The sequence below is a fragment of the Lichenostomus cassidix genome, chromosome 21, assembly GCF_008360975.1.
Source record: "Lichenostomus cassidix isolate B80296 chromosome 21, HeHo_3.0, whole genome shotgun sequence".
Lineage (NCBI taxonomy): Eukaryota > Metazoa > Chordata > Aves > Passeriformes > Meliphagidae > Lichenostomus > Lichenostomus cassidix.
In genome coordinates, this window is record NC_139501.1 from 4,657,969 (window position 1) to 4,682,301 (window position 24,333).

The 24,333-nt window shown below is 40.5% G+C and overlaps 1 protein-coding gene across 5 annotated transcripts in view; it reads right to left on the reverse strand.

Annotated features, from left to right (window-relative positions):
* The window catches only part of VPS13D (vacuolar protein sorting 13 homolog D), a 92,387-nt gene that overhangs the window by 14,834 nt on the left and 53,220 nt on the right, over positions 1-24,333 (reverse strand). For all 5 annotated transcript variants that reach the window (XM_085080013.1, XM_085080015.1, XM_085080012.1 and 2 more), the window contains 5 exons: positions 22,818-22,966; positions 20,184-20,318; positions 19,684-19,851; positions 6,545-6,677; positions 4,602-4,797 (listed from right to left, as the gene is read on the reverse strand). In XM_085080013.1, coding sequence (XP_084936139.1) covers positions 4,602-4,797; positions 6,545-6,677; positions 19,684-19,851; positions 20,184-20,318; positions 22,818-22,966 — 781 coding nt within the window. The remainder of the gene's footprint in view (positions 1-4,601; positions 4,798-6,544; positions 6,678-19,683; positions 19,852-20,183; positions 20,319-22,817; positions 22,967-24,333) is intronic.

Sequence of the window (24,333 nt, forward strand, 5' to 3'; positions counted from 1 at the left end):
AACAGCCTCAGCAACTTAAACCCTTGGGCTTGGAAAAGTGCCTTTGTACAAACAGGCAAGGGGCTGGTTTGGGGTTTTGTCTCAGACCCTGCCACTCCAAGTCTAGCTCATGAGCCCCAGAGACTAATCAAGGTAACATATGTAAAATCTGAGATTTGTGTGATTAAACATTGCCCAATGCAAACCCATAACTGCTTAATTATTTCAAAACCCTCCTATTACATAAAAATATTCCTATAAGCAGATGTGAAAGGAGCCACATCTATGTAATATTTATGTAGGATTATGTTGCTTCTCTAGGCCCAAACACTGGGTTTTATTTCCATTCTTCCAAATAGTCAAGTTCAAAAAAGGGACAATGACAACCAACTGCAGACACCTGAATATTCCAAACACAAATGGTATTTAGTGGAGCTGATATCTAGGAACAGCCTCCTGGAAATATTAGTCAAACATACAATGGGTATTTGCAGTAATGCACAAAAGTGTGTTAAGAATTTGGGTACCAAACCCACTCAACCCTCTAAAAAGGAAAGGGAGAGGGATGTGTCAGTGCAGTTTGGATTCTCCAAATCATCTGGACTTTTGCTGAGCACAAATGTATTGTTCTGGAAACTGTGACATTTTTGTACATGAGGCTCTAGGATTATAGATTCAGCAATAAAATATGATTAAGCAAAGTCAATGTTTTAAAGGTTCATCTTTGTTTTACTGTATCCTGTGGGTTACAAAAGAAACCCATGAAAACTAACTACATGCATCATTTCTTCAGTCATGCATAGCAAATCCTGCTTTATTGTGAAGAACAGAGCCTGTAGTCCCAAGGAATTGTCCTTCAGCTCTTTGTTCCAGGGGGGAGGGCAAAGGGAACAAACTGTGAGATGCCCAGCCTGTCACTGCTGGAGGAAGGCACAAAAAAAGGTAGAAAAGCTGCCCCCTGTATTTCGTTCTCACACAGAGGTACTCAGGCTTGACTTCCCCTCCCTTTATTTCTAAAGTTGTATCACTTTGAAAATTTTCATTTTATTTCTTGAAATACTAAGTTAGCCACTTTAGGAGTGAGCAAGTGGAGCTTCAGAAATGCAGTGAGATGTGGGGTAGCATTGCACTCCATCCTCAGTTCTGACTTTGGGCACTCCAGAACATTCACCACCAAACCTCAGCTGCTTGAATTCCTTCCAGAGGGCTTTAAGGGGAAGTTGACTTTCCCCTTAGGAAGAGCGAGCATGCAAAGCAATCTTGACAGATTCCACTCCCAGGCAAGCATAATCACTACCTGACTGACAAAAAACTCTACTAGTTTTTTGATGCCCAGGAAGAGACATGTGCAAAATAGAATCTGAGTAGAAACAAGAAAAAAATCATCGTGTCAAACTTTGCAACCTCACTGCACAACTCCAAGTGATGAACAAAGGAACAACTAGCACAGGCTGCTGCTTTCCACGTGAAGGACAGTTAAAAGAATCAAATATTTACATGACAATTTTCTGTGACCATTAATGGCTTTCCAATCTCAAACTACTCTTTACTAGTAACAGTCTAGTTCATGGACAGAATTCATCAGAACTGGGGAGGTTACAGAGTTATCTCCTTACTTCTAATTTTCACATTGTGACTCAGAAAAGAACACAAACTGTTGCAGAGACAGTCCAAGAATAATCTTAAACTTGCACTGACCTGGCAGAAGCCTGAGAGAAAGCCATAAAGGCAGTTTCCTGCACTACTTGTTAGGTTAGACACACATCTAAATATAAATGTTCTTTACTTGTGCTGCACCAGGACGTAAAACACGTTTCTAGGCGAGAGCTCTCCAAGCATATCCAGAGACATAACAGCTTTCCTGTTTTGAACTGGGCTTTAAGACTTTTGGCAGTATATGACAAATATGGAAATAATCAGAACTGTTGTATGTGACACTGGAGTACTTGGAACACATAAAACCCACTCAATAAAGGTATCAAATCACAGGCATTAACTGTTTATAAATTAGATGTATGCTGCACTGTCACCAACTACTTTATGCTCTCTTCTGCATTAAATTTAGAAGTAGTAAGGCAGCTTTATGATTAGATAATAGGTTTATAAGATTAGCCTTGAAAAAGTCCAGCCTAAAGTCAGATTTTAAAAGTATTTTCTTGCCCTTTAAACCAATCACCTTTGGAACCACCCCCTTAAGGTCTAAAGCCATCCCCTGCACCTCAGCCCTGCTGGTCTGGCTCCTCGTTCCCAACACGTGGCATGAGCCAACTGCAGGAGTTCCAACACAAATCAACACATTGGAAGACAAAAAGGACTCATGTCCATGTAGCCTGATCACAGGAACACAAGCTGCAGACTGTTCCATTCCATTCAGGAACTTTGCTGGAATTAGACTATGTCTTTCAGGAAAGCCAACAGCCTCAATTAAAATTCTTCATCCCACTCAAGCCTGATCAAATGGGGAAAGTCAAGCAGCTGAAATTCTGAGCTTTTTCTAAAATTCAACCATGTAATTAGAGAATTGCAAGGGGCCTATAATTTACAGTTACATATCCTGCTATTTAAATGCAACTGCAATTAACTGGCTGAGTCAGCCTTGCAGCAGCACCAGGAAAATATGGACAGGGTAAGGTCAAACAGCTCATGAATTTAATCTTCAGGTGTTCAAAACTACACTGGAGATCAGCTCCTGCCTTGCATACCCAGCCACATCCAGCAGGGCAGGCTGCTCTTGTGTGCTGAGCTGGAAGAGCCTGGAGAGCCCAGCAGGCTCCAAGCAGAGCCAGCAGCTCAGCCTTGGAACGTTGTTCTCCTACCATTCCAAACCACACATACTTGAGCAGTTACACATGCAGCAGGGGGGATAGTGGTACACAGCAGCCCAGAAAACAGACAAACCCTTTGTCATGTGGGGCTTTTCAAACCCCCAAAAGAGCAATTTGGCTCCTTCATTATGTAAGCATGTGAAACCCACACACCAAACAAAACATGAATGCAAGGTTGCTTACAGATGGAGGTGGGATTTTGGGGGTTCCCCCCCAACCCCTTACACTATCTACATATTCTCAAGTACATTTGTTTAGCTAAAAAAAAGGTTTGATCAGACTTTTGTAGATTGGAGAACTGTAGTAACTAAGTAGCCATGAGAAAGGTTGGGGCTTTTTTCCTTTTTTTTTTCCTTTCCCCTTGTGGAAGGTTGTTGGGTCAGAAACTTGACAGTGTGTGGAGACACTAAAATAATTTCACAGTGCTCAGCCATGACAACAGCATTTCAGAATCTAGTGAATATGTGAGATATCTAGAATCTAAGAATATGTGTATCTTGAAACAAATTGCAATAAACACACAGCTCAACCAGAAATCCAGCTAACAGCACAGCCAAGTGTGCTTCTCCCCACCTTTGCATAAACCAGTCAACCCGTACAGTCACAAAATTAAGACAAGTGAAACACTAGATGTGTTTTCTCAGGGATGCACTTAGAGTTCTCATTTAATTTCGTGCATGCAAATATACTTACCAAATTGCAATCCTTGACCTCCTGGTTTTACAAATCAGGGTAAGTCCCAAATATGTAAGACACACATGCACACACTTGATTTTCAGAACAAAGCCCACCTAGGGTCATTCTTCAGGCTTCCTGCACCTCACTCACACTTCATCAAGCTTATTGTTCACTGAAACCCTGATGCAGACCCTTCAGAATTCCAAGAGTGGCATAATAAAACACAGGAAATGGAAAAGCCAAATGGAAAGACAAAACAAGCAGGAAACCCAACATTTTGCAAACATTTCTCTCCAAGCTTTCTGACAATAAAACCTATTTAGGGTTTTCTTTCACTTCTTCAGCACACAGGTCTCACATAGCTACAACAGGACTTCTTGGCAAAGTAGTACAAAGCAAACTCTTGGCAACAAAGAGCACAAAGGCTCTTCTCTCAGAGCAGCTCTTGCAGAGCCTGGTCCTTTCCCTCTGCCACACTCCCAGTCAGTGCTAATGAACACTTATTTATTTTAAGCAAAACCACCATTACTTTGCTGAGCCCATGTTACAGCAGTAACTGACCACAGGAAGAAGCCAAAGCATGTCCTTGCTGTGCTGACACCTCACACCCACAGCAGGATGGGCACAAAGCACAAGGGTACATATGGGCACCCAACCACCCCCTTTCCTAACTGAGAACTTAGCACAAAATGAAAACTAGAAGATAGTGACACTGTATTGATGACAGAACTCTTCAAACCTTTCCAGAGCTGCTTTTCTCCAGTGAAATCGAAGCTGGAGGTAGAGCAGGGAGAACTTCATTTCAACTCTGTGTGAGGATTCAGGGCTAGAAGTATAATCTCACTACACATAGCCTTTCTAAAAACTTTGTTTCATCTAATGCTGTAGCTTAATAATTCCTATTTTATGTTGCAGCTTTGAATTTTGAGAAAATTTCACTCTTGTTAGAGTATCAACAAATGCCATCTATTAAGCAAAAGGCAAAAGGAATTAAATGGGCTGACAACAGCTCATGTTAAGGAAATGCCTAAGGAAAGAGCATCAGTTTCAGAAGTTGCAGCAGACATGAGCACACAGTTTGACAGAGTTACTGATCAGAAATACCAAGAGGTGGCTGACCTGGGGCTGCTCAGGGTTGCAGTGTCCCTCACTGCCTGCGCAGTCTCCGAGGCGAAATCCAGCGCTCCTGCCACAGGTTTGGTGACAGTGCCAACCAGCCCCTTGCCCAGGCCAGATATGAACCCACTGACCCCTCCTTCTGTCTTCACACCTTCCACTGTCGAAGTGATAACGCTTGTCAATCCTCCAATGATGCCTGCCAAAGACAAGAGCAGCAGAACAGTCCAGAATTATTTGCTCTAAAACTTACAGAACCTCAATCACCTGATGCTCTCTTAACCAATAACTTTATACTCTGTATATGCAGTGCACACATGCATATCTACAGACCATAATATCCCACAGAAAAAGATTTAATTCATCACTAAATATGTGCATTTAAAAATATTTCTACACTGGTTCATTTCCAGCTGCACTTACACCAGGAGTCCTCATCTATTGCACAGGTGAAGTAGTTCCTTAGGATGTGACAAAATTCTGTAACCACAAAAGCTGGTACAACTTGAGACAGAAAACAGCAGAGTGCATTTCTCCACTGGACAAAGTCAATTATTTTAAACCAGCACTTTAAGTGTCTTTAAAGTCAGTTTAAGTGACTTTAACTGTGATGCTGTTGACAGACATTTTTGTGCACACTTCCCTTCCTGAGAACTTCAATGCTCTGAGAAACCAAGCAGCAGGATTTCAAAAGAAGACCTGGAAGAATTCACATGTCTGAGAACACACTTTAGAGACTTCACATCTCCATGATTAAAATATCAGTTTTTAGTGCCCTGGCTCAAGGACTCACCTGCCCATCTTCAGCAGCCAAGGGCTCCTCTGAGGTCAATAACTCAAGAACAGACCAGGCAGCATCTCAACAGCCAAACTCAAGAAGCACAAAGTATTTAAATCCCTCCTCTTGAGTAACTATAGTTTATGATTAAATCCTGTCTGTTGAAATGTAGTAATTAGCAGTTCTTTTCTTTTTTTCAAAAAACTGAATGGGAAGCATTTAAAAATGCCACAGACTTAGGACTAGAACAGTCACACTAATTACTGGATAATACAACACAGTGAAGTGCTTTTATAACAGACTTTTCAGCAAAGACTCACATATTTTGGATTTCCCGTGTTTCTACCAATTTATGTGAGACTGTACAGCACATTGGTGTGAGAGAAGCCTCTCATTTCATACCTACAGTGCCTCTGTATGACCAAAGCAAAAAGACTTTTCTCAGCAGAGAAATGATCCTCTTTTAGAAAAGCCAAATCAGCTTTTCAGAGGCTGCGACAGTTACACTGTGAGAATAACATTTAAACAAACTGAGTCAAGACGATGCAAAATATAAATATTTGATTTAAACTTGGCTTGTATTGATTTAACCTTCTTCAACAGATAAATCATGAGCTAAATTGATGCGATGTTCTGGCCAAATTAAAACTAGTCCACTGCCTTTTACACAAATCCATGTCTCTAGCTCTCAGTGCACTGACAAAACTCACAAAATAACCCAACTGGTGAAATGTTACTTTATGATTCCAAGGAAACTCAGGTTTCTAGAACCAAAAGCAAACATAAGAAAGCTACAACCAGGCCATACTAATTTTTTATTTTAATGTCTGGCCCTCAAAAAAAACGTTTTTTGGGGGTATTTCCTGCCTCTACAAAGAAATTGATGTTTTGGATGAACTTTCTTTGCAATTTGATTTTAATTTGCAAAAAAAAGCTTTTACTTCCAGTCACATGTGAAAAGCCCTGACTATTAAATGTAGTTTCTGATGATCTGAAAGCCAAGCAATGCTCCCACCCCAACCTGCCAGCACTGAAATTCAACATAAAGCCTCTGACAGCTCCACTTCCCAGGCTTCCAGTAACCACCCAGCAGTGACACCCACTGTTCTCTGCAATCTGATCATCCCTTTAAGGAGAGAAATGAGTTAAAATGACAGCTAAGGGTTACCATGTGCAAGTCCATGGATTCCAGCTACGAGGTGCTCTCCACTGGTGGCAGCATGGTATCGAATGTATTCCCGCTCTGTCTGGTGTCTGTTATCCATGGTCTTTTCCAAACCATCTGACAAGGTCCCAGCAAACTGCAAGAGAAGAACCTTTTCTGTTAAAGAACGAAGGTGTTTCTCCTAAGTAGATTCACTGCAGAAAAATCCTAGATCCTACTTGAGAAATGCAAATTTATACAATATTTTGATACATAATGGAATCTGAATTGATCATAGTGATCAAGTCCTTTTGCCATGGAGAAAGCCTAGAACTCCATCAGAACACATTTTCATACTTAACAGAATCTGTCCAGTCCTTTTGCCATGGAGAAAGCCTAGAACTCCATCAGCCTGTGCAACTGGAATCCTGAGGTGCCCAACTACTGTGGCCGAGCCAAAACAAACCAAGTCTGTGAAAGATGTACCAAAAGCAATGCCAATGACCCAAGTGCAACCCCTCAAAACCTCACAGGAATGTTATTTAGATACAAAGCATTTCCTCTGCAAAGATATGTGAAAAGCTTCCAGGCAAATATGCCTGTCATGAAACGAAAACATTTGTAAGAGTTAATGAAATTCTTTTCAGTAACTCAGGGTAGAAGTGGCTGTGCTGTGAAAGGAGTGGCAGCCAAGCCACACTCATGGAATGATGTGGAGAGATCCCTGACAGGACTGCCAGCTGTGCTGAGAAGTGTCCACAGGTACCAAACCAAAACCCCAGGGGGAACCCTGAGTGTGTGTGGAGCTTTTTGACTCCTCACACTTACCTTGAACATCGTGGGGGAGGACTTGAGACATGCTCATGGGTAAAAGGGAATGTTACATCCCAAGAGGATTTGTTCTGAGAACTCTGACTATTGCTGTGTGCAAGTCAATGAAAAAGCACCAAATAAAAATGATCTGTTGTGATCTGCTGACCTTCAGTCTGATGTAATCAGGCAGAAATCAGGAGCTTGGTGGAAGGAGGCAAGAAAAGGAGACAGAAGACCTGAAACCTTGCATTGTATTCAGGATATTGCAATAGAGAATAGCTCCTAGCAGGAATTTTCCTGTAGTACCCTCCAGAAACTGTCTGGTTTTTGATTATGGGTAGTTGGACACCTCCTGTGCCACTCTCAACTACTATCAGCATTCTTATCTCCTTTCAGTAAACAAATAAACTTCATCCTATCCACCCTCATGGAAGGAAAGAGCATTTAAAGCTTTGTTGTGTCTTCAGCTGGGGCTGGGGGATGTACCAGGTGCCACAGGGATGTCAAAGATACTCAGAGTGTTCAAGTCCCCAGTGCCCTGCATGACCACAGCTCCTCCAGGACAAGGACTTCTCTGTGTAAAGACCTGCCCTGGTCTCATGGAGCATCTCCTCTGCAACCTCAGCAGTGACAGTAAAACCCCTCTGTGGCTCAGGTGTGCACTGAGACTGGGTGTGAAACCCTGATACACTGAAAATTAAAAAAGAACTGGACAAACAGTTGATTTATGGGCCCAATGCCAAAATGAAGTTCCCCTCCTTTCACTGCTATTTCTTCCAAGGCTGTTTCTTTTTCACTAATGACACAATATCCCAGTTTGAAACACTCCTTTCCAGCTGAAAGACAAACCACTCCAGTGGCTCCAACTATCTAAACAAGTAGACTTTAACAACAAGGACAAAAATGAAGTCCCATGACCTTTCTTGTGACTTGATCATATGGACACTAAACAGAACATAGTGATCAAGGACTGAGTTACTTCTGACCTTGTTGTGAACTTCATGTAGATGTTATTAAAAAAAAAATAGCCTAGAAATACAAGCAGACCTGAAGCTATCTATGAACTGTGTTTAAGGTTAGGTTTTTTCCTGGAAAAATACTTTGCTTATGAGGATTAGAGTGGTTGCTATAGAAATTGAAAGGCTCAATAGGTCTTCAAAATTCAAACCTCATTACAGTATCTCTCAAGACCTGAAAATGATTTTTCAGGAACCCATTTTGGAAGTCACAGTAGTGAGTGACTAGACAATCAGCCAGCAGTAATAAACCAATTTATTGATGAGAATTAGTAATGTCTCTTTACAGCTTTCCCCGCTGTGCCCACACTGTCAAGCTCCACTACCCCAGCTCTTCCTGAGAACACAATGCAGTCTTTCCTCAAACCTCCCTTCCTCTGTGAAGCAGAATCTGACACCTACTTGTCAACAGCAATCCTGTTTGTGTGTAGACAGAATTTTAATGTCACAGTGCATTTTTCTTAGTAAGGAGGAAAAAGGAAAACATCCAATGCACATAGTTTAAAAGTCAAACTCCATTAGCTGTAAACCCAAAGTTAAACAGGGATATTTTTGTTTGCATTATTCAGAAAATAGCACTGAATTACAACTGTAAGCAAAACAATTTAAGAATTTTAATGTACCAAATATACAATGAAATGCTTCCATTTTACCCTGATTCAGGTGACAAAATCTGAACCACATTAGTTACAAAACATGAACTTCATGTTGAATTACTTTTTTCCACAGCTCCCCCTCCCCCCAGTGCCTGTTTGTTTTCTGGGCTCACTGAACAAAGACTGAAGCCAAACTTTTGTCACCATCTGCACCATTTGTACCAAACCAAGGGGTTCCTCAGTGAGCACAGGGAGTGCATCCCTCCTGAGCCATTTCCAGCTGGGAGCAGCCCTTTCCTGCTCTGCAGGGCAGAGTTTGCCAATTAGAGGTGAAATGCCAGGGAAGATAAAACAAAGGGATGTTCCACAGCATTAGCAAGTGATGGGATGGGCAAGGGGACACCTCACCCTTTCTGTATAAGGTTTAGACTCATATTTGAATAAAGATTCAGACTGTGGAATAAAGATTCTCCTAATTCCTCATCTGAACCACACCTACCTCCATCCAGATCACCCACTGCAGGTAATACCACCAGAGTGAAATACCTGCTGGGGATCACAGCTTGACACTTCTTATTAACTTTCCTGTGCACCTCAGAAATACTTTCCCTGAAATGGCTTCTGAAGTCTATTTCAGCAAATAGGATTGTATTTACCTATACAATAAGGAAAATTCAAGATTTCTAACATAAAAAACCTACAACCAACCAAACACCTCCAGCCCAGTCTGTGCAGGTTGTAATCACTTTATTGAGAATAAGTCCCTTAGCAGTTACTTCATGATCAAAAACCTAAGCAAGCATTAGAAATTTAAGCAATTTAAGTCCAGCTTAAACTCTGGAGGGAGTTTTGAACAAGCTGAAGCACAAAAGCAGACTTGCCTTTTCCCCACCACGTATCTTGATTTTGGATGCCTCCTTTGGGGAGTGCAACATCAGCTGCTGAGGTGGAGGTTTTAAGAGTCGTGAAAGAGCAGAGATGGTGCCTTATTGAGCTGTTAACCCGGTCACACAGCAAATAGGCTCCAGATAAACAAAGGTGACACCAAAAGCTCGACCCACCCTTGTCTTCCTCAGCTTTTGTTAATAAGGTGTGATCTGATAACTTCAAAGCCTACTCAAGACCATGTAAATGCCAACATAACTAAACACAACAGTCTGTGGAACAAACATGAAACTAATCAAGGGACTTGTAAAAAACAGCTCCCCTCTTCTCTACCCTAATTTTCATAATGAGCTCTTTGTCTATTTGCTGATGAAAGAAAGAAATTAGTCACTTGGTCTTTTATCTCTGCATTTTCCCCATTTCAGACAGCCTTTGCCTTGAAACAGAACTGCAACACAATTCATTAGTTTCAGCTAAGGGAAGTTACCTGCTTCCAGACCAAAAGGCTCCTAGTGTTTCTGGATGAAGCCAGTTTGCACAAGGCACATGCAGAAGTGGGTGTTTTACTTGTCAACTTGGCCTCTCTGAACAGAGGGAAATAGGAGCCTTCCAGACTACTGATTAAAAGCTCTGTCATTTCAGGTACTTAAAATATTTCAGCTTATCATCAGTATGTATTGTTTAATGCTTTGCCTTGTCCATTTTGCCTGGACAAAAGGAGAATCCCTCCAAAAAGCTCCAGACAGCTGAGTATTCATCCACCTTCATTCACAGACACCCTCTGCCTCCTCTCACCCTTTCTGTCCCCAAAGCAGATGGTACTCCCTGCATTTTCCTTCTGGAGGGACACTGATCTTTTCTTCCAGGTCTATCCTTGAATCCCAGGTTTCCATCCCACTCTGGTTCAAGCATGATGTGAAGCTACTGACTTGTAACAAACTGCAAGCAGAAAACTTCCCCCACATTTCAGCCTACATGGAGTAACATAAACTGATCCTCTTGAGGAGAGTGAAACAGGACATTTTCCTCCAAATCCCAGGACATGATGCTACTGTGCACACTGTCTTTGGATGAGCATGCTAACCACTCTCAGCACTGAACAATCATTGAAGATGTTACTGCACTTCTGCAAGCCTGGGGCATGCTGGGCTCAGCCTCCTCTGCTGGCTCAAGTAAATCAATGATTTATAATTTCTTGTTTTACATTTAGTGTCACCAATCAATACTAACTACCCACCAAGATCTGCAAAAGCAGATTAAATACTATCTGGACAAGAAACGAATCTATTCACGTTTTATTTGGTGTATTTGTTTTTCTTTTTAAAGGCACAATAATTGAGAAAGTTTTGCCACTAAATCCTTTTACCACTGACTACATATCCCTTGCTGTTTCAAGCAATAGAAGAAAAACAAAAACACCCATATACAGTGTTTGTGAACCAAAGCTGGTGCCAAACAATAAGGCTTATGGGGCACAAAAAGAATTCAAAGCAAATGAAAACTCGACTTTGGACTGCTTGTTCCCTCTAAGCCAGATGCATGAAGCACACAGCATGGAAATAAGGTTTAAGTAATCTTTTAAAGTCTTTTTAAGCTCTTGGCACTGCCTGGTTCTCTAAGGACATCCCGAAAGGATAAATACACAATTATGACTTGAGTCCAAACATTCCATTGTAATTCTAGCATCAGAGAATGGTACATTTACAAATATTATTGACTGAGCAAAGCAGAACATTCCAAGATGGAATGTTAAGGGAGAAAGTGATGAAATTAAATATAGATCAGTTACAACTTCTGTGCAAACCTCACAATGAACTGTTTAAATCAGAAATCACAGGGTTTATTCAGTTTATTCTCATCTTTGCTTTGCAGAACTCAGTTAGGAAGGAGTTCAATCCCTTGAGGTCACTTGCCATGCAGCAATACCATTAAAAATCACCTTTATTTCCTACAACTCCACAACCTGTTAAAGGTATTTTAGAGGAAGCCAATTTTTCTGCTGATGTCTATCAGTAAATTACAACAGTTTAAAATTAAGCACTTGCATATGGAGGCAAAAAAATCTTCACACTGTACATGTTCTAGGCTAAGGATGTATGTATGTACTGTAAGGATTTGTGGTTAAAAAGGAAGTCATCCACAAATCTTGCTGCTATTCTTTGGGAAGTGCAAAAATCAAAAAACCATGCAGGATTCTTGGATATGCACAAGGACTGGTGCAGTGGGACAGATAAAGTTGTCCCGTAAATTCTGCAGCCTAAGTTTCCCTGCTTTTACTGCAGTGTCTCAGGACTAACATGCAATATATTTCTGTGCCTTACCATAAAAATAACATTTAGAGCAGCTTCTTTGCTCATCAGTACACACATTGTTATAGAGTGGAAGCAGAACATATGGAATTTTACATACTGGACACCAGTAGGCACAGACAACAAACACATCTTCCTCCTTTTCTATCACTGTGGTCAATGGTGTGTTATACTGGGACTACAAAGTGAAATGCTTTTATCTGAAAACATAGCAAGGTGGTTATTTGTCAGCTTTCAAAGGCCTACTCGTCTGAAACTGATCCCCAAAAAACTTTTGCCATGGCTTTGGTTAGTCTCTTAAGAATTACTTGGGGCATTTAAGCAGCAAAGTTTGTGAATTCAGTTAAATTTATGTGCTCTACACTTTTACACTTTCCTTTATACATCGAGACAGACCCAAGTCAACTCTTCAACCCAGTCCTAACCAGAAAGGACAGTTCAGGCTGAGCCCCCAAGGCATTTCTAACCCAGCCAAGCTGTGCAGAGTGAAGTCCTGGCACTCTGAACAGCACCAGCACACTCTTAATTTAGAAAATACTAAATCAGCAAAAAGCGATAATCAGCTTCTCATTTTCAGAGCAACATAAACTTTGACCCTCTCCAAATTACCGACAACCACACGAGGAGCCAAAGGCTTTTCCCACTGAACAAACATGTTCCTTGAGATTCCCCACAGCATTCCCCACCCCTCTCTCTGTCATATGCCCAAAGCAAAGGAGCTTTAATTAGCTCACATCCCATCGTTAACCGAGCTTCCTAATGCATCCTGACAAGGGCTGCTGGCGGCCAAGGGAAGCCCTGCAGGGCTGGCTGGGAGGAGAATGATTAGCTGGGTATCCCAGGGGAGCCCTGCTGCTCCCAACCCACCAAACCCCAGGAACTGGGGAGCTTCTCTGCGGGACCTCCTGGGAAGCAGCAGCAGCAGGTGCCCGCTGGCCGGAGTTTAGTGTTTCAGGGCTGAATGAGTGATCCCTGCAGGAACCGCCGGCTGTTTGCACAGACACACAAGGCAGTCAAAAGTCCACAGCGTGAACTTGGAATGACCCCAATTGCGGAGTCACTGGCGGGTTCATCTGGAGGACAACTGTGCTTTATTAAACAACTAATACTCTTAACAGATAATTCCCATCCCCCCCAGGCTTAACTCTTACCGAGCCTGAAGGTCTTTGTGTTTGTTTGTTTTTTGGGAACGGAATTATTTGCCCTCCTTCACCCCCTTCCTTAAACCCCTCAATATACTGAAAAAAGGAGAAAAAGCCAAAAGAGACCCAGAGCCTTGAGTTAATAGGAAACAACAAAGTATTCAGAGGGGCACATTAGGTTTGGTTTTAACATCATCTTTACCAGCTCTGCAGATTTTGATTTCCAAGGGCATTTCCATCTGACTAACTGCAGCACCCAGGCTCTTTTCCATTTTTTTTCTGCCATGATCACCTGTGACCATGCTTAAGATCTGAAAGAACCTCCTGTTTAAAAACTAACAGGTTTTTTTTTAATGTTCTACTAGATATTTTGAAGGAAACCGTGTGCAAGCACATTAATTGGACCTGCCATTGCGTGTGTGTAAATGAACAACTTTGGATCTCCTGGTACAACTTGGTCTTCTCCCCTGGTCACAGAAACACTATTTTCACTCCTCGGGGATACACAGCTAAGGAAATTCAACTTTAAGTCTGCTTAACATCTTCTACACAACTCTACAACGTTAAATACCTAGGAGGAAGGTGCAGTCAGCCATTTGTCAAGACTGAAATGATGAATTTCAAACCCACATCCTATTTTTTCTCCTTCAGATGCTAATGGTGATATATGGGATAGATGTGCCTGTCTGCCTGACAAGTAACCACTCAAAAACTGCAGGTTAAAACTAAATTTCATTTCATCTATGATAAATGCTTATTTCCAGTGTCACAGTTTATGACTTGGCAACTCCTTGCATACCTCATTTTGAATTCTCCTTTGCTCACTGAATTCTCCAATGAGTCAGCAAAACAGCAACAGTGCATTTTATTTTCCATGAAAATCAGCTGGTAAACCCCTTTGAAATGAAGCTCTAGAGCAGGTGTAAAACTTCAAGCTCTCTAATCCCTCTTTTTCAGTTGTCAAATGGTCACCTGTACATTCCTCTGTCCAGCTGTGCATCTCCACATGTGCAGTTGCTGTATTGCTGCAGGAATCTCATTATCAACTGAGCAATTTCTCCTGGATAAGGTTCACTCCAAGCTGCCACCAATGTGTCAGTTTGATTCTCAGTGGGCACATTTAGGACATCAAGTCCACATCAAACCAGTTCTTCCCACAGAATATATCACCATTTCTGTTTGATCTACCCATGCCCATTTCTCCACATAAAAACCCACTGGAGTAAAACGTGTTCACTTTGTGCAAGAAGCTCTGTAAAAGAAAAGCTGTATTTTTTACAGCCTTTAATTTCATTTAACCCAAATTGTGAAGAAAACTTTCAACCTTGATGCTGGCCACACACATTTTATCCCACGGTACAAATGAAAAGCAGGAAGAACAAAATAATATTTCAGACTTCTCAAAGATGATCCTGTATACCAAAATCTCTTTCAAAGATACTGATTATAAATACCAGATGTTCTGCACATTAGAACTGACACTTTCCATGGCTTTTGATTGTCACTAATTGGCCATAAAACTTGCTGTCTTTTCAAACTGGCAGGAAATGGGGAAATGGCCTCATCTGTAATGTTCCTCCAGTACTCAACATTTCTGCCTCGGAATTTCAATTACTTTCCATCTCATAATCTGCACATTTTGATACAGATTCTCACTGCTCACTCAAACCTGCACATGAGCTGCTTATCTGTGGATGAAATGCAAGTTAAACAGAAGATGATCTGCAGTGCAGTGGAAAGGCTGCAGGAGCCCCTGCTGCACTGGGCAACATAAAGGTTACTCTGAAGAAAACACAGAAAATGCTACATTTGACCCTAACTGTATAAATCAGTCAGAGAATACAAAAAACTGTGGTAATTGCTGCTAAATCCCACAACTTCAATACCTCAACTACCCTTTGTAAGGGATGGCTGTCAGCTTTTCTGAAGGAAAACCCAAATTCTGATCTGTAAATTTGCCCAGAAAGATGACATGTATTCCAGCCTTTCTCACTTTTATCCAGTGACACTGCCAGTAACCTCACACATTCTGCTCGTAGGAGTTAAGGAGAAGAGCAGGAAATCAAACAAAACTCAGGAAAATATAGAACAGCAGGAAACTCAGAAAACTCAGAACCCAAACACCACCATGACCTTTCTACAGTATCAGCTGATGATTCTGTTTAAGACTCTTCTGAGGAAAACACCACCATGTGTTTCTGTTTCTTTCTCAGGCTTCATAAACAAAGGCTTTTGTTGGAAGTTCCCTAACACCAAGATATGATTTTATTTTCAGCTACTTCCTTGGCATTTTGAGCTAATGTTGCTAGAACAGAGCCACAGTGACTCCAAAGATGGGAGAATGGCAGTTGTTCTTCTTTCTGAGTGGAATCAAAGAGGAGTGGCTGGTTATTTGAACTAAGAAACTTTAAACAACAGGGAACCATCAGCTTTGACTGTTCTAGAAACCTTTCTGTCTGTTTTTGGGTAGAGCCTGCTCGAAATTCCCTCTGCTACAGCCACTTCTCATCTTATTTACTGCCAGCTTTGTTAAACTCAACATTCATGCAAGTCAAGCACTCGCTCAAGATTTGTTTTTAAATAATCCCTTTATTACTTCCTCTTCGTTTTCCATCCAGTTATCTTTATTTTCCTGTCACTGCCAACCACTTGAGATTCTGCTATGATTTATCTTCCAAGGAGGGTTAAAACTCCCATTTCCCTTCATGTTTCATGTTCCTCTTCTACAAATGCCTCCAAGTCAAACACTCACCTGGAGCAGTATTTTCATCCTTACTAGTTTTAAAATTTTCTTACCTGGCTCTAATACCTCACCTTTTTTTCTGTCTCTGTTAAGCACCTAAACACCTCTGCCATCATTCTGAACTCGGTTGAAATAAATAGGTGGAATGAAAATCCAGGGCAGAAAAGTTCATCAATCATAAAAGAAAACAAACACTCAAATGCAATTTGTTGCAACTCTGTTCTAGGGAAGTTTTGGCATCTCAGCTGCCTGCTCCTGGAAGGAAGCTTTTCTCCCAGAACCCTGCATGCTTCCCAAAAACCTACCAGGGAATGCAGCTGGGGCTGATGGTTTACCTTTCCTTAAGAAGCCTAATGAAACTGGAAACTTCAAAGTTCAATATGAAAATTAAGCTCTCTCATGAAGTTCATTAAATTCTTTTTCTCAAGAGGAAGGGAGGGACACACCAATTATTTCCATCCTATATCCCAACCTCAGAGTCATAACAGCCACACTACTATGTGCTCATAATTCCTAAAAGATAAGGAAATTCCTTGCAGGGGTAGAAAGAATTTAGACAAATGAAGTACAGTATTGACAAGCTGTGAATCTTTTCAATCCTTTACCATCAGGAATTTCACCATGTCAGCACAACACCTATTTGCCAGGAATAGATACAACCACACTTTTCCATTTGGAAAACACAAGCTACAGAAGAGTTTTGTTCAGCTGCTAATTCAGTGTTCAATATTCATTTCTAATTGAAACACATCTGAAAGAGGAACAATTTAGGATTTAGTTCTATCCTGCCTAACGGGGGAAATAAAAAAAAGTGTGGATGCCAAGAATGTGAGACATTTCTACACATATGGCAACTATAGAAGGCTCCATTCAGAGGGAATGAAATTCCCTCAGGTGTCTATATTTAGGATCAAAGAACTTTTTAAAATACAGAACTTGGAGTCTCCAAGGGATAAAAACTACAAAACTGTCTGTAGTGAACTTTATTTAACCTAAGGTTTTGTGCCAATTCAAATACACTGCAGCTCTCCACTTGAAAGAAGGCATTACCCACTGCATGCTCTGAAATGCATGGAAAAGCCATTACAGGGATAATCAGCACAACTATAAAATAGAAAAGCAATAAAATGACAAAACCAGATACAACTCCAATAGCTTACTCCTCGATTCAGTCAAGCAGTGTTACTTTTAAAGCCATGATTACAGCATTACTCTGTTTTTATCTATCTACTCACACCTTAATAGCTAACTCATCTTAAAATCTAGGATAGATTTTTATTTTAGACACTTCATAAGTCAGGTACCCAAACCACCAGAATGGAGATTTTTCCCAGCCCTCAGTGCAGGACACAGACTCCCCTAGTTTTGGCTGCTTTAGTTACCAGATCCATAGAATAAGCTGCAAAGACAAGAGCCCTCTGTGGCACAGCTGAATTAGGAGAACATTTATGCAGTGAAAATATACTTTAAAATAGCTTCCCAAAGCACCACCAGCAAGATGAAAATGACCTAATTGTTTCGGTCTTGTTTCTCTTGACTAACTCAAATTGCTTTTTCTCTCCACATGATTTTCTTCACCAAAACTTTACATATCCTAGACACACTCATAAGGCACATACAAGGTAGAACAGAAAGTAGAAGGCAAAGTTCTGTGCTGTACCACTTACATAACACATCACAAACTGTACTTGAAATGTCATTTTTATATCATATGCACATTCCTGGCTTAGTTTTAGGGCAGATTTAAATGCCTGAAAGCAGTGCAACAGATGAGGAAGAATTCAACCTATTAGAGCCTTTTTTACCATTCTGTTCTATGCAGCAGAATTAAGATTCAACCTTTGGAATAAGGATTCATCAAGGAGCTCCATAATGTACTAAGCCTTCTTAAATTGTGGAGTTCTCTACTGTTCCAAAAGGACAAACACATAAACCATACAAAAAGCTTTGAAAAGGGAACTGTGTGAGACTTGTATCACAGAGACATTTCTGATATATCAAGGAGAAAGACAAAAACACCTTGGAAGACAGCTAAATAGTACATGGGGTGATTTTCAAAGGTATAAATGGGAAGCAGGCACTCAGCTCCCGTTGAATTTTGAAAGGAGTTCAGCATCCAACTGCCCTTCTGCCTTTGAAAATCTTCCTTCACAAACCCCTTGGTTACAAATGACTCCAAAGTTCAAAGAATGACCTTGCCCTTGTGGGAAAGAGAGGAAGGCTCGTGCCTTTTAAAGGAAGATTTATGAGACTGTTGCTGCAGATGTGACTGCGATGAGGAAACAACACTTTATAGGAAGGAAACTCTAAAGAAACACACTCTATTGGGTGGGGTGGATGGGTCACCAGAGAGTACAACCACGAGGAGAAAGCATGGACAGAAGTACTCATTTGCACACAGACACAGCTGCCTTGCAGGAGTTCAGCAAGTCTTCTGTGAGACTGCCTGGATCAGCTTGTATTTGCAGTGCTAAGGACTACAGAACCACCTGCCAGGGGATAAATACAGGAATATCAACATGGTACTTCAGGTGACTTTCTTGAAATTGTCCAAAATAGGCTAATGCTGCAAAGAAGAGAATGATGACAGAGAATGTGTATGTCATCTTTGCTCATGGTTCAGCTCTCTGGGTCAGACACAGCTCTGCACTTGGAGATGGACTAGGTTTGGTAACATTAGTCTGGAGCTCTCTGTAATTATACAGATTCTGCATTTCACATCTGAATTACCTTTTTCCACTAAAGAAGGGAAAAAGCTTATTTCCTTGAGTACAAAGAAGTGGGAAAGGTTGTTGAAAGATGAACCATGACAATACACATGTACAAAGTCACCAGTTTGGAAAATGAAAATAGAAAGTAGAGAAATGTCACAAAACCAAACTTAACCAACAGGTCCTTGTGTCAAAAAGCATTACTCCAGTTCCATGAAGGGGCTCATGCTGACACACCATGCATCTAATAAAACATTTCAGGAACGTATGTTTGCTCAGGATCAAGTACAGTATGATCCCAACTGCTTCCTATGTCTAACTCCTGCCTCAGATCGTCCCTCTCTCAGGCACTAAATACACCTATTTTCACTGATATAATGGAATTCTCTCACTCGTTATCAGGACCAACGAAAGAATGTTCACCATGCAGAGACTTTGGAATTGAACCTCAGATAAATACAAAGCAATCTAGAAACTCCTTAGTTTGTTGCTATGTGGCACAAAAAACTCTAAACCTCAAGTGTCAGCATAATAATTGCTATTCACATCAGCTTAATCACTTCTCAAAAATTAACAACTCCTGTTATACTAAATAACCCCTTCAATACTCCACCTTTCTCTAGTGCTCTCTTTCTATGTAAATTATATACATAATATAACACAGCTTTGTTCATTTGCACATAGGAGCAAATTATTGCTCATTTTGGTTAACTGTTGATTCCACCTGCAAGTATCTTTACAGCAATAATAGGGCTTGGAGTGCTCCACTGACTCCTGTTTCTGGCATCCCTGGGATGTATAAAAAGCACTTAAGAAAAACAAAATCTTCAAACAAAATTTTTACAAAACAAACAGGACATAAAGCAGTTCAAACATGATCAGCAGTTCTATTTGACTTCTTGCCTATTTTTTGCTTATTGTAGCAAACTTTATTATCACCATGATTACCTTTGCAGCAGAGTTTGATACTCCATGAGTGACATTTCTGATGAGACCACCCACGTTGCCATACTTTATAAGTCCAGAAACACCTTTTGAAACATCACTCAATAGACCCATAGGGTTGCCAAGGAAATCCACAGAACCTAGAATCCTTGCTGCCTGACTCAGCAGCTCCTGTAAAATCAAGAGGAAGAATTAAGTATTTCTTATGGATCACATTAACACCTGCAAGATTGATGAAAATTAAAAAAACATTCCACCCATAACAGAAGCTTATACCAACCCAGGTAGGTTTACTGGAGAAATCAACACACAAATACCAGTAAAATTAACAATAGTTTCATATTCAAATGCAGTGTACTCTTAGAATTCTTCTGGGATACTACTTCTCCATATCCCAAAGAGCAACACAGCACTAACACTTAATAGTGAGGGAGAAGTTCCCACATCTTCCTCAGCCAGGAGAAGTTCAGCATTAGCCACAACATCATCTCCACCACACTGACCTCCTGGAAGTGTTTCAGAATGTCATTAATGATGAACTCCTGAGTTTCATAGGGATGGACCCGAGTGAAAGGATCCAGATTAATCACAGCATCTTCAAACCGGATCAGACGGACTCCCAGGGTGCTTTTCAATGCCTAAGGAAATAAAAGATACTGCCATGGTAATTCTTCTCTCTGCTTCTCATTCACAGCAACCAAGTGAATTTACCTTTACATGGGTAACAAACCAAGATTCTCTGAAGCTGCTGGAGTTCTCTACCTCTGCAGTGTGGACACTTTGATACAGAGAGCAATGACCCACAAACCTTTTAACTGGGAGCACTGATCACTTCTTAGCACTGCATTTCTTCAATAACTGGAAAGTCACTGAGCTTCCCAATGCAATCTGCTTCCCACAATTGTTCGGAATATTTTGAACCAAAATGTGTCTAAGATTCCATATATAATTTTGCTACATTGTTCTAATGCTCAATTAAACCAACCCTAAATGAATTGCCTTAACAAAACATGCTGTTTTCCACCCTGCTGAACTTCTGTGAAGGGATTAAGTGCCAGGATGAGCTGGAATGACATCCATAATTTCCTGTAAGCCTGAGGCTCATTTTTTAACATTATGTGGTGTACAGAAATTCATTAAACTAGTTTTTCCCATTATTTTTCAAGGAAGAAAACTAAGACTATAATTAGCTCACAGGCCTCATACAATTTATACATAAACCCCCACACATAGGGTGGACAAGCTATACATCTAAATATACACACACCGAGAAATAAAATAATTTTGGAAAAAAAATTACAAGAAAACTGATTTTTTAAGGCAGAAGGAATCCCCTTCTTCTTCAGGTCTTGATAATGGCATCTGCACAGTCACCAACATCAGACACTGAAGAAGGCAAGAAGCCTCACACTGCTGTTGTATCTTTACACATTAATCACCAGAGCTGCCTGGTATAAGGAACACGAGGTTTTGTGCCATCTGCAGGCAATTAAGGCAAGTTACAGATCTTGAGTTAAGTTTGCAAGTAAGAAAAGAGCTATTTATTTTTTCAGTAAATGGATGACCAACCAGAGTAGTCTTCATTATTCACTGGGGTAGGAAGTAATTTCCTGTTTAACTATCAGATATTATATAAGGCAACTTTGTTAATACTGGTACCTAATAAAAATAATCTGTCTACACCAAATTACCAGACAGCCATGTCCAAGGCAGAAACATTAGAGGCAGTTAGAAAAACTTCCACAAAGGCTCTACTGTGATTATTCTCTCCCTCCTACCCTGAACTCTCCTGTGCTACAGAACTGAATGGAACTCTTTCTGTGAAAGTCAATATACAGAATATGCAGGGACTATTAACATGAAGGGGAAAAATGTATATGCCAAGTTTTCTCTTGGGAATGCTGCTGGAGGCTGCCAAGATGGATCCATGTGCAATCCTACACCTAGGGTGGTAGGAAATCCAAACAGAACAGTGCACAGTGCTGGGTTCTTAAAGCACTCCCCACTAATTCTGCTTCCTCCCTCTGCATTTCAGCTAATGGAATTAGGAGGGTTTTCCTGTTGAAGCTGAAGTGCAAACACACATTCAGGATGCTGCTGCTGTTATTGAGTGGTAAGAAATATCCCAGCTAAGGGATATTATAGCTAGGAATGTCCCAGCTAAGGACTATCACAGCTAGGGAATATCCCAGCTAGCTACTGAACTGTCCTTTGCACAAGGATTTGGTAAAAGCAACACAAGAATGCAGGACTGGTCATCCTCTGGATCATCTTGGTAAGACTGCATGATAAACATTACACAAAACTAAACTTCATTAAGAGCTTGCACATCCTGATGTCCTTAATATCAAGGACAAAAAAGCCCAGTTGGTGTCTCAGATTTGATTTTTTGAAAAGGCAGCAGCTCAGTTCCTCCCCACTGGGGAGGGCTTTTTGTGGTTTCGTTGGTTGATTTTGTTTCAACTTACCCATCCTGGAGGAAAGTAGTTGTATTAACTCAAAGGGAACTGACATATTTTGGACTTACATATTAAATTTATCATTTCTGAAGTGGCAACTGACCAGGAAGGTCCTAACACACAGTTTGTAACACTGGATGAGATTATATTTTTGCTATAATCTGAAATCCCTGGTCCACTTACCAACTGTGCCAGTTTTATTACTGTATGAAAAAGACCAGATTTCCCATCTCTTTGAAGTTCATACTCAATCTCAACTCACTTTAATTTTAGACCATATTGAACAGTACTCATGCAAATCCTCCAATTCAAATGAAACATTTTTGGACGAAAACACTCTGAGTTTCCCTGTATTTCTGCTAAATTGAGTAACTTTGTATTTTGTGGTAGTTATTCTCTTCAGGATCTTTACACTTCCATTATTGTAACTAAGACCCTTTGTAAAGCAGTGAGTCATTAGGCCCAGCTGGCTGTACTTCAACTGAAATTACAAAAACTAAGGACTATTACAGAACAGACTGGAAATTAAGCAAATTAAACGTCAGAAATTGCTGGAACTTCTATTATTTGTAACTCATATAATGCAAGAGTAAATAGAAACTAATAGTATTGAGGCAAAGCTTCTATTCTCTTTTCCCCCCTCTATCTGAAGCTCACTCTGGGAATGCATTGGTGTACCTTGAGATCCAAAGGGAGCTTGCTGGAAGTGAAGACACTCAACCTGATTTGAGGCACACTGATTTTCAGATTTTCAAAGTAGTATCGTTTCTGTCCCCCGCCTTGTTCAACAACCTTCTCATGGAGGTTTTCATCATACTTTTCAACCTCTGTATCCAGACAAAACACAGGAATCAGAACCAATTAAAGATAAATAAATATGAGGTTAGGAATGCACACTCTGTTAAGAGTTAACAATTCTCTGTACAAATAAAAAGTATGTGTGACTGCTGGTGTAGCCAGCAAAATTACTCATGCCTTGTGACACGAAGTTGACCTCTGAAGCTCAAGAATTTTTGTCAGATCCTCTGCATCTCTAAAACCTGTTATATGAACTTTTAATCTCACTTCTAATTTATCTTTATCAGCACACAGAAACAAGGAGATAACACATAACCAGGCAATGTTCCCTACTGTGCAGCCACAGTCTGTTTTCCTCTCTCTGCTTTCTCTGTAATTCCTTACACACTCAACTAGGAATACAATGTACAAAGCAAGTTTTCAATTATCACTGCACAATGGACAAAATGCCTACACAGATGACATTCAATAAATCAATTTAACATAGAGAGTGAGTCTAATGTGGTCAACATGAACAGGCTGATGTTATTTGTAAGAGCACCTGGGTGGTGTGAGGAGGCAGGGGAAAAATGAAACATCACCAGGTCTTATGAACTCAGACTTATGAACAATTAAACATGCTGACTGTAAATGAGAAAATGATTTTTGTCTGAATCTTGGATGACATCACCAGCATTAGTGGATAAGTAAGGAAACAAAAAACCAGCAAAAGGGTAAACCAGAACAAAGGGCAGATTAGTTAAAAGGCTAAGGGTAAAACTCTCAAAATTTTGACTTCTTCCTCATCACTAGAGATCTAAATTTGCAAGTCTTCCGTGAAATGAAATATTGTTATTTTTCCAGAGACAATTCAGAGGATACTGTGGATTAGCAAGACAGAACTCTGGAGCATCATTTGTAGGCTTGGCCCCATTTGGAATCATCCCAAAAATAGTTCTTTTCCTGTGACAGTTATTATGTAACAGTACACAGGCTACTGCATAATAGAAGTGACTTTTTCAATTGCCACTCCAAAACAAACATTTCAGAAAGTTTCCAAAGCACAGATAAACATTAAAATAGGAGGATTAGAACACCATCTATGAGATCAGAAGATTGAAAAGGTCTGTCTTGCCTCACTGAATGAAAGAAAACTCACATTACAATTAAAGCCAGGGGTATGGATGCCACAACAAAGGTCAGACAGACAAAATTTCCCTGCAGTGAAGCAAGAGGAACTGCCAAAGGAACAAATTAACACAGATCCCACTTCTAGCCCTGGGTTAAATAAACAAACTCAACAAATCACTAAACAAAGTGGCTTGCTAAATTAATAACACAATTTCTTTTATCCCAATTCAGATGAATCCAAATCCAGGAAGTGAAAATGAATACTGAACTCCTTCCAGAGACAGCC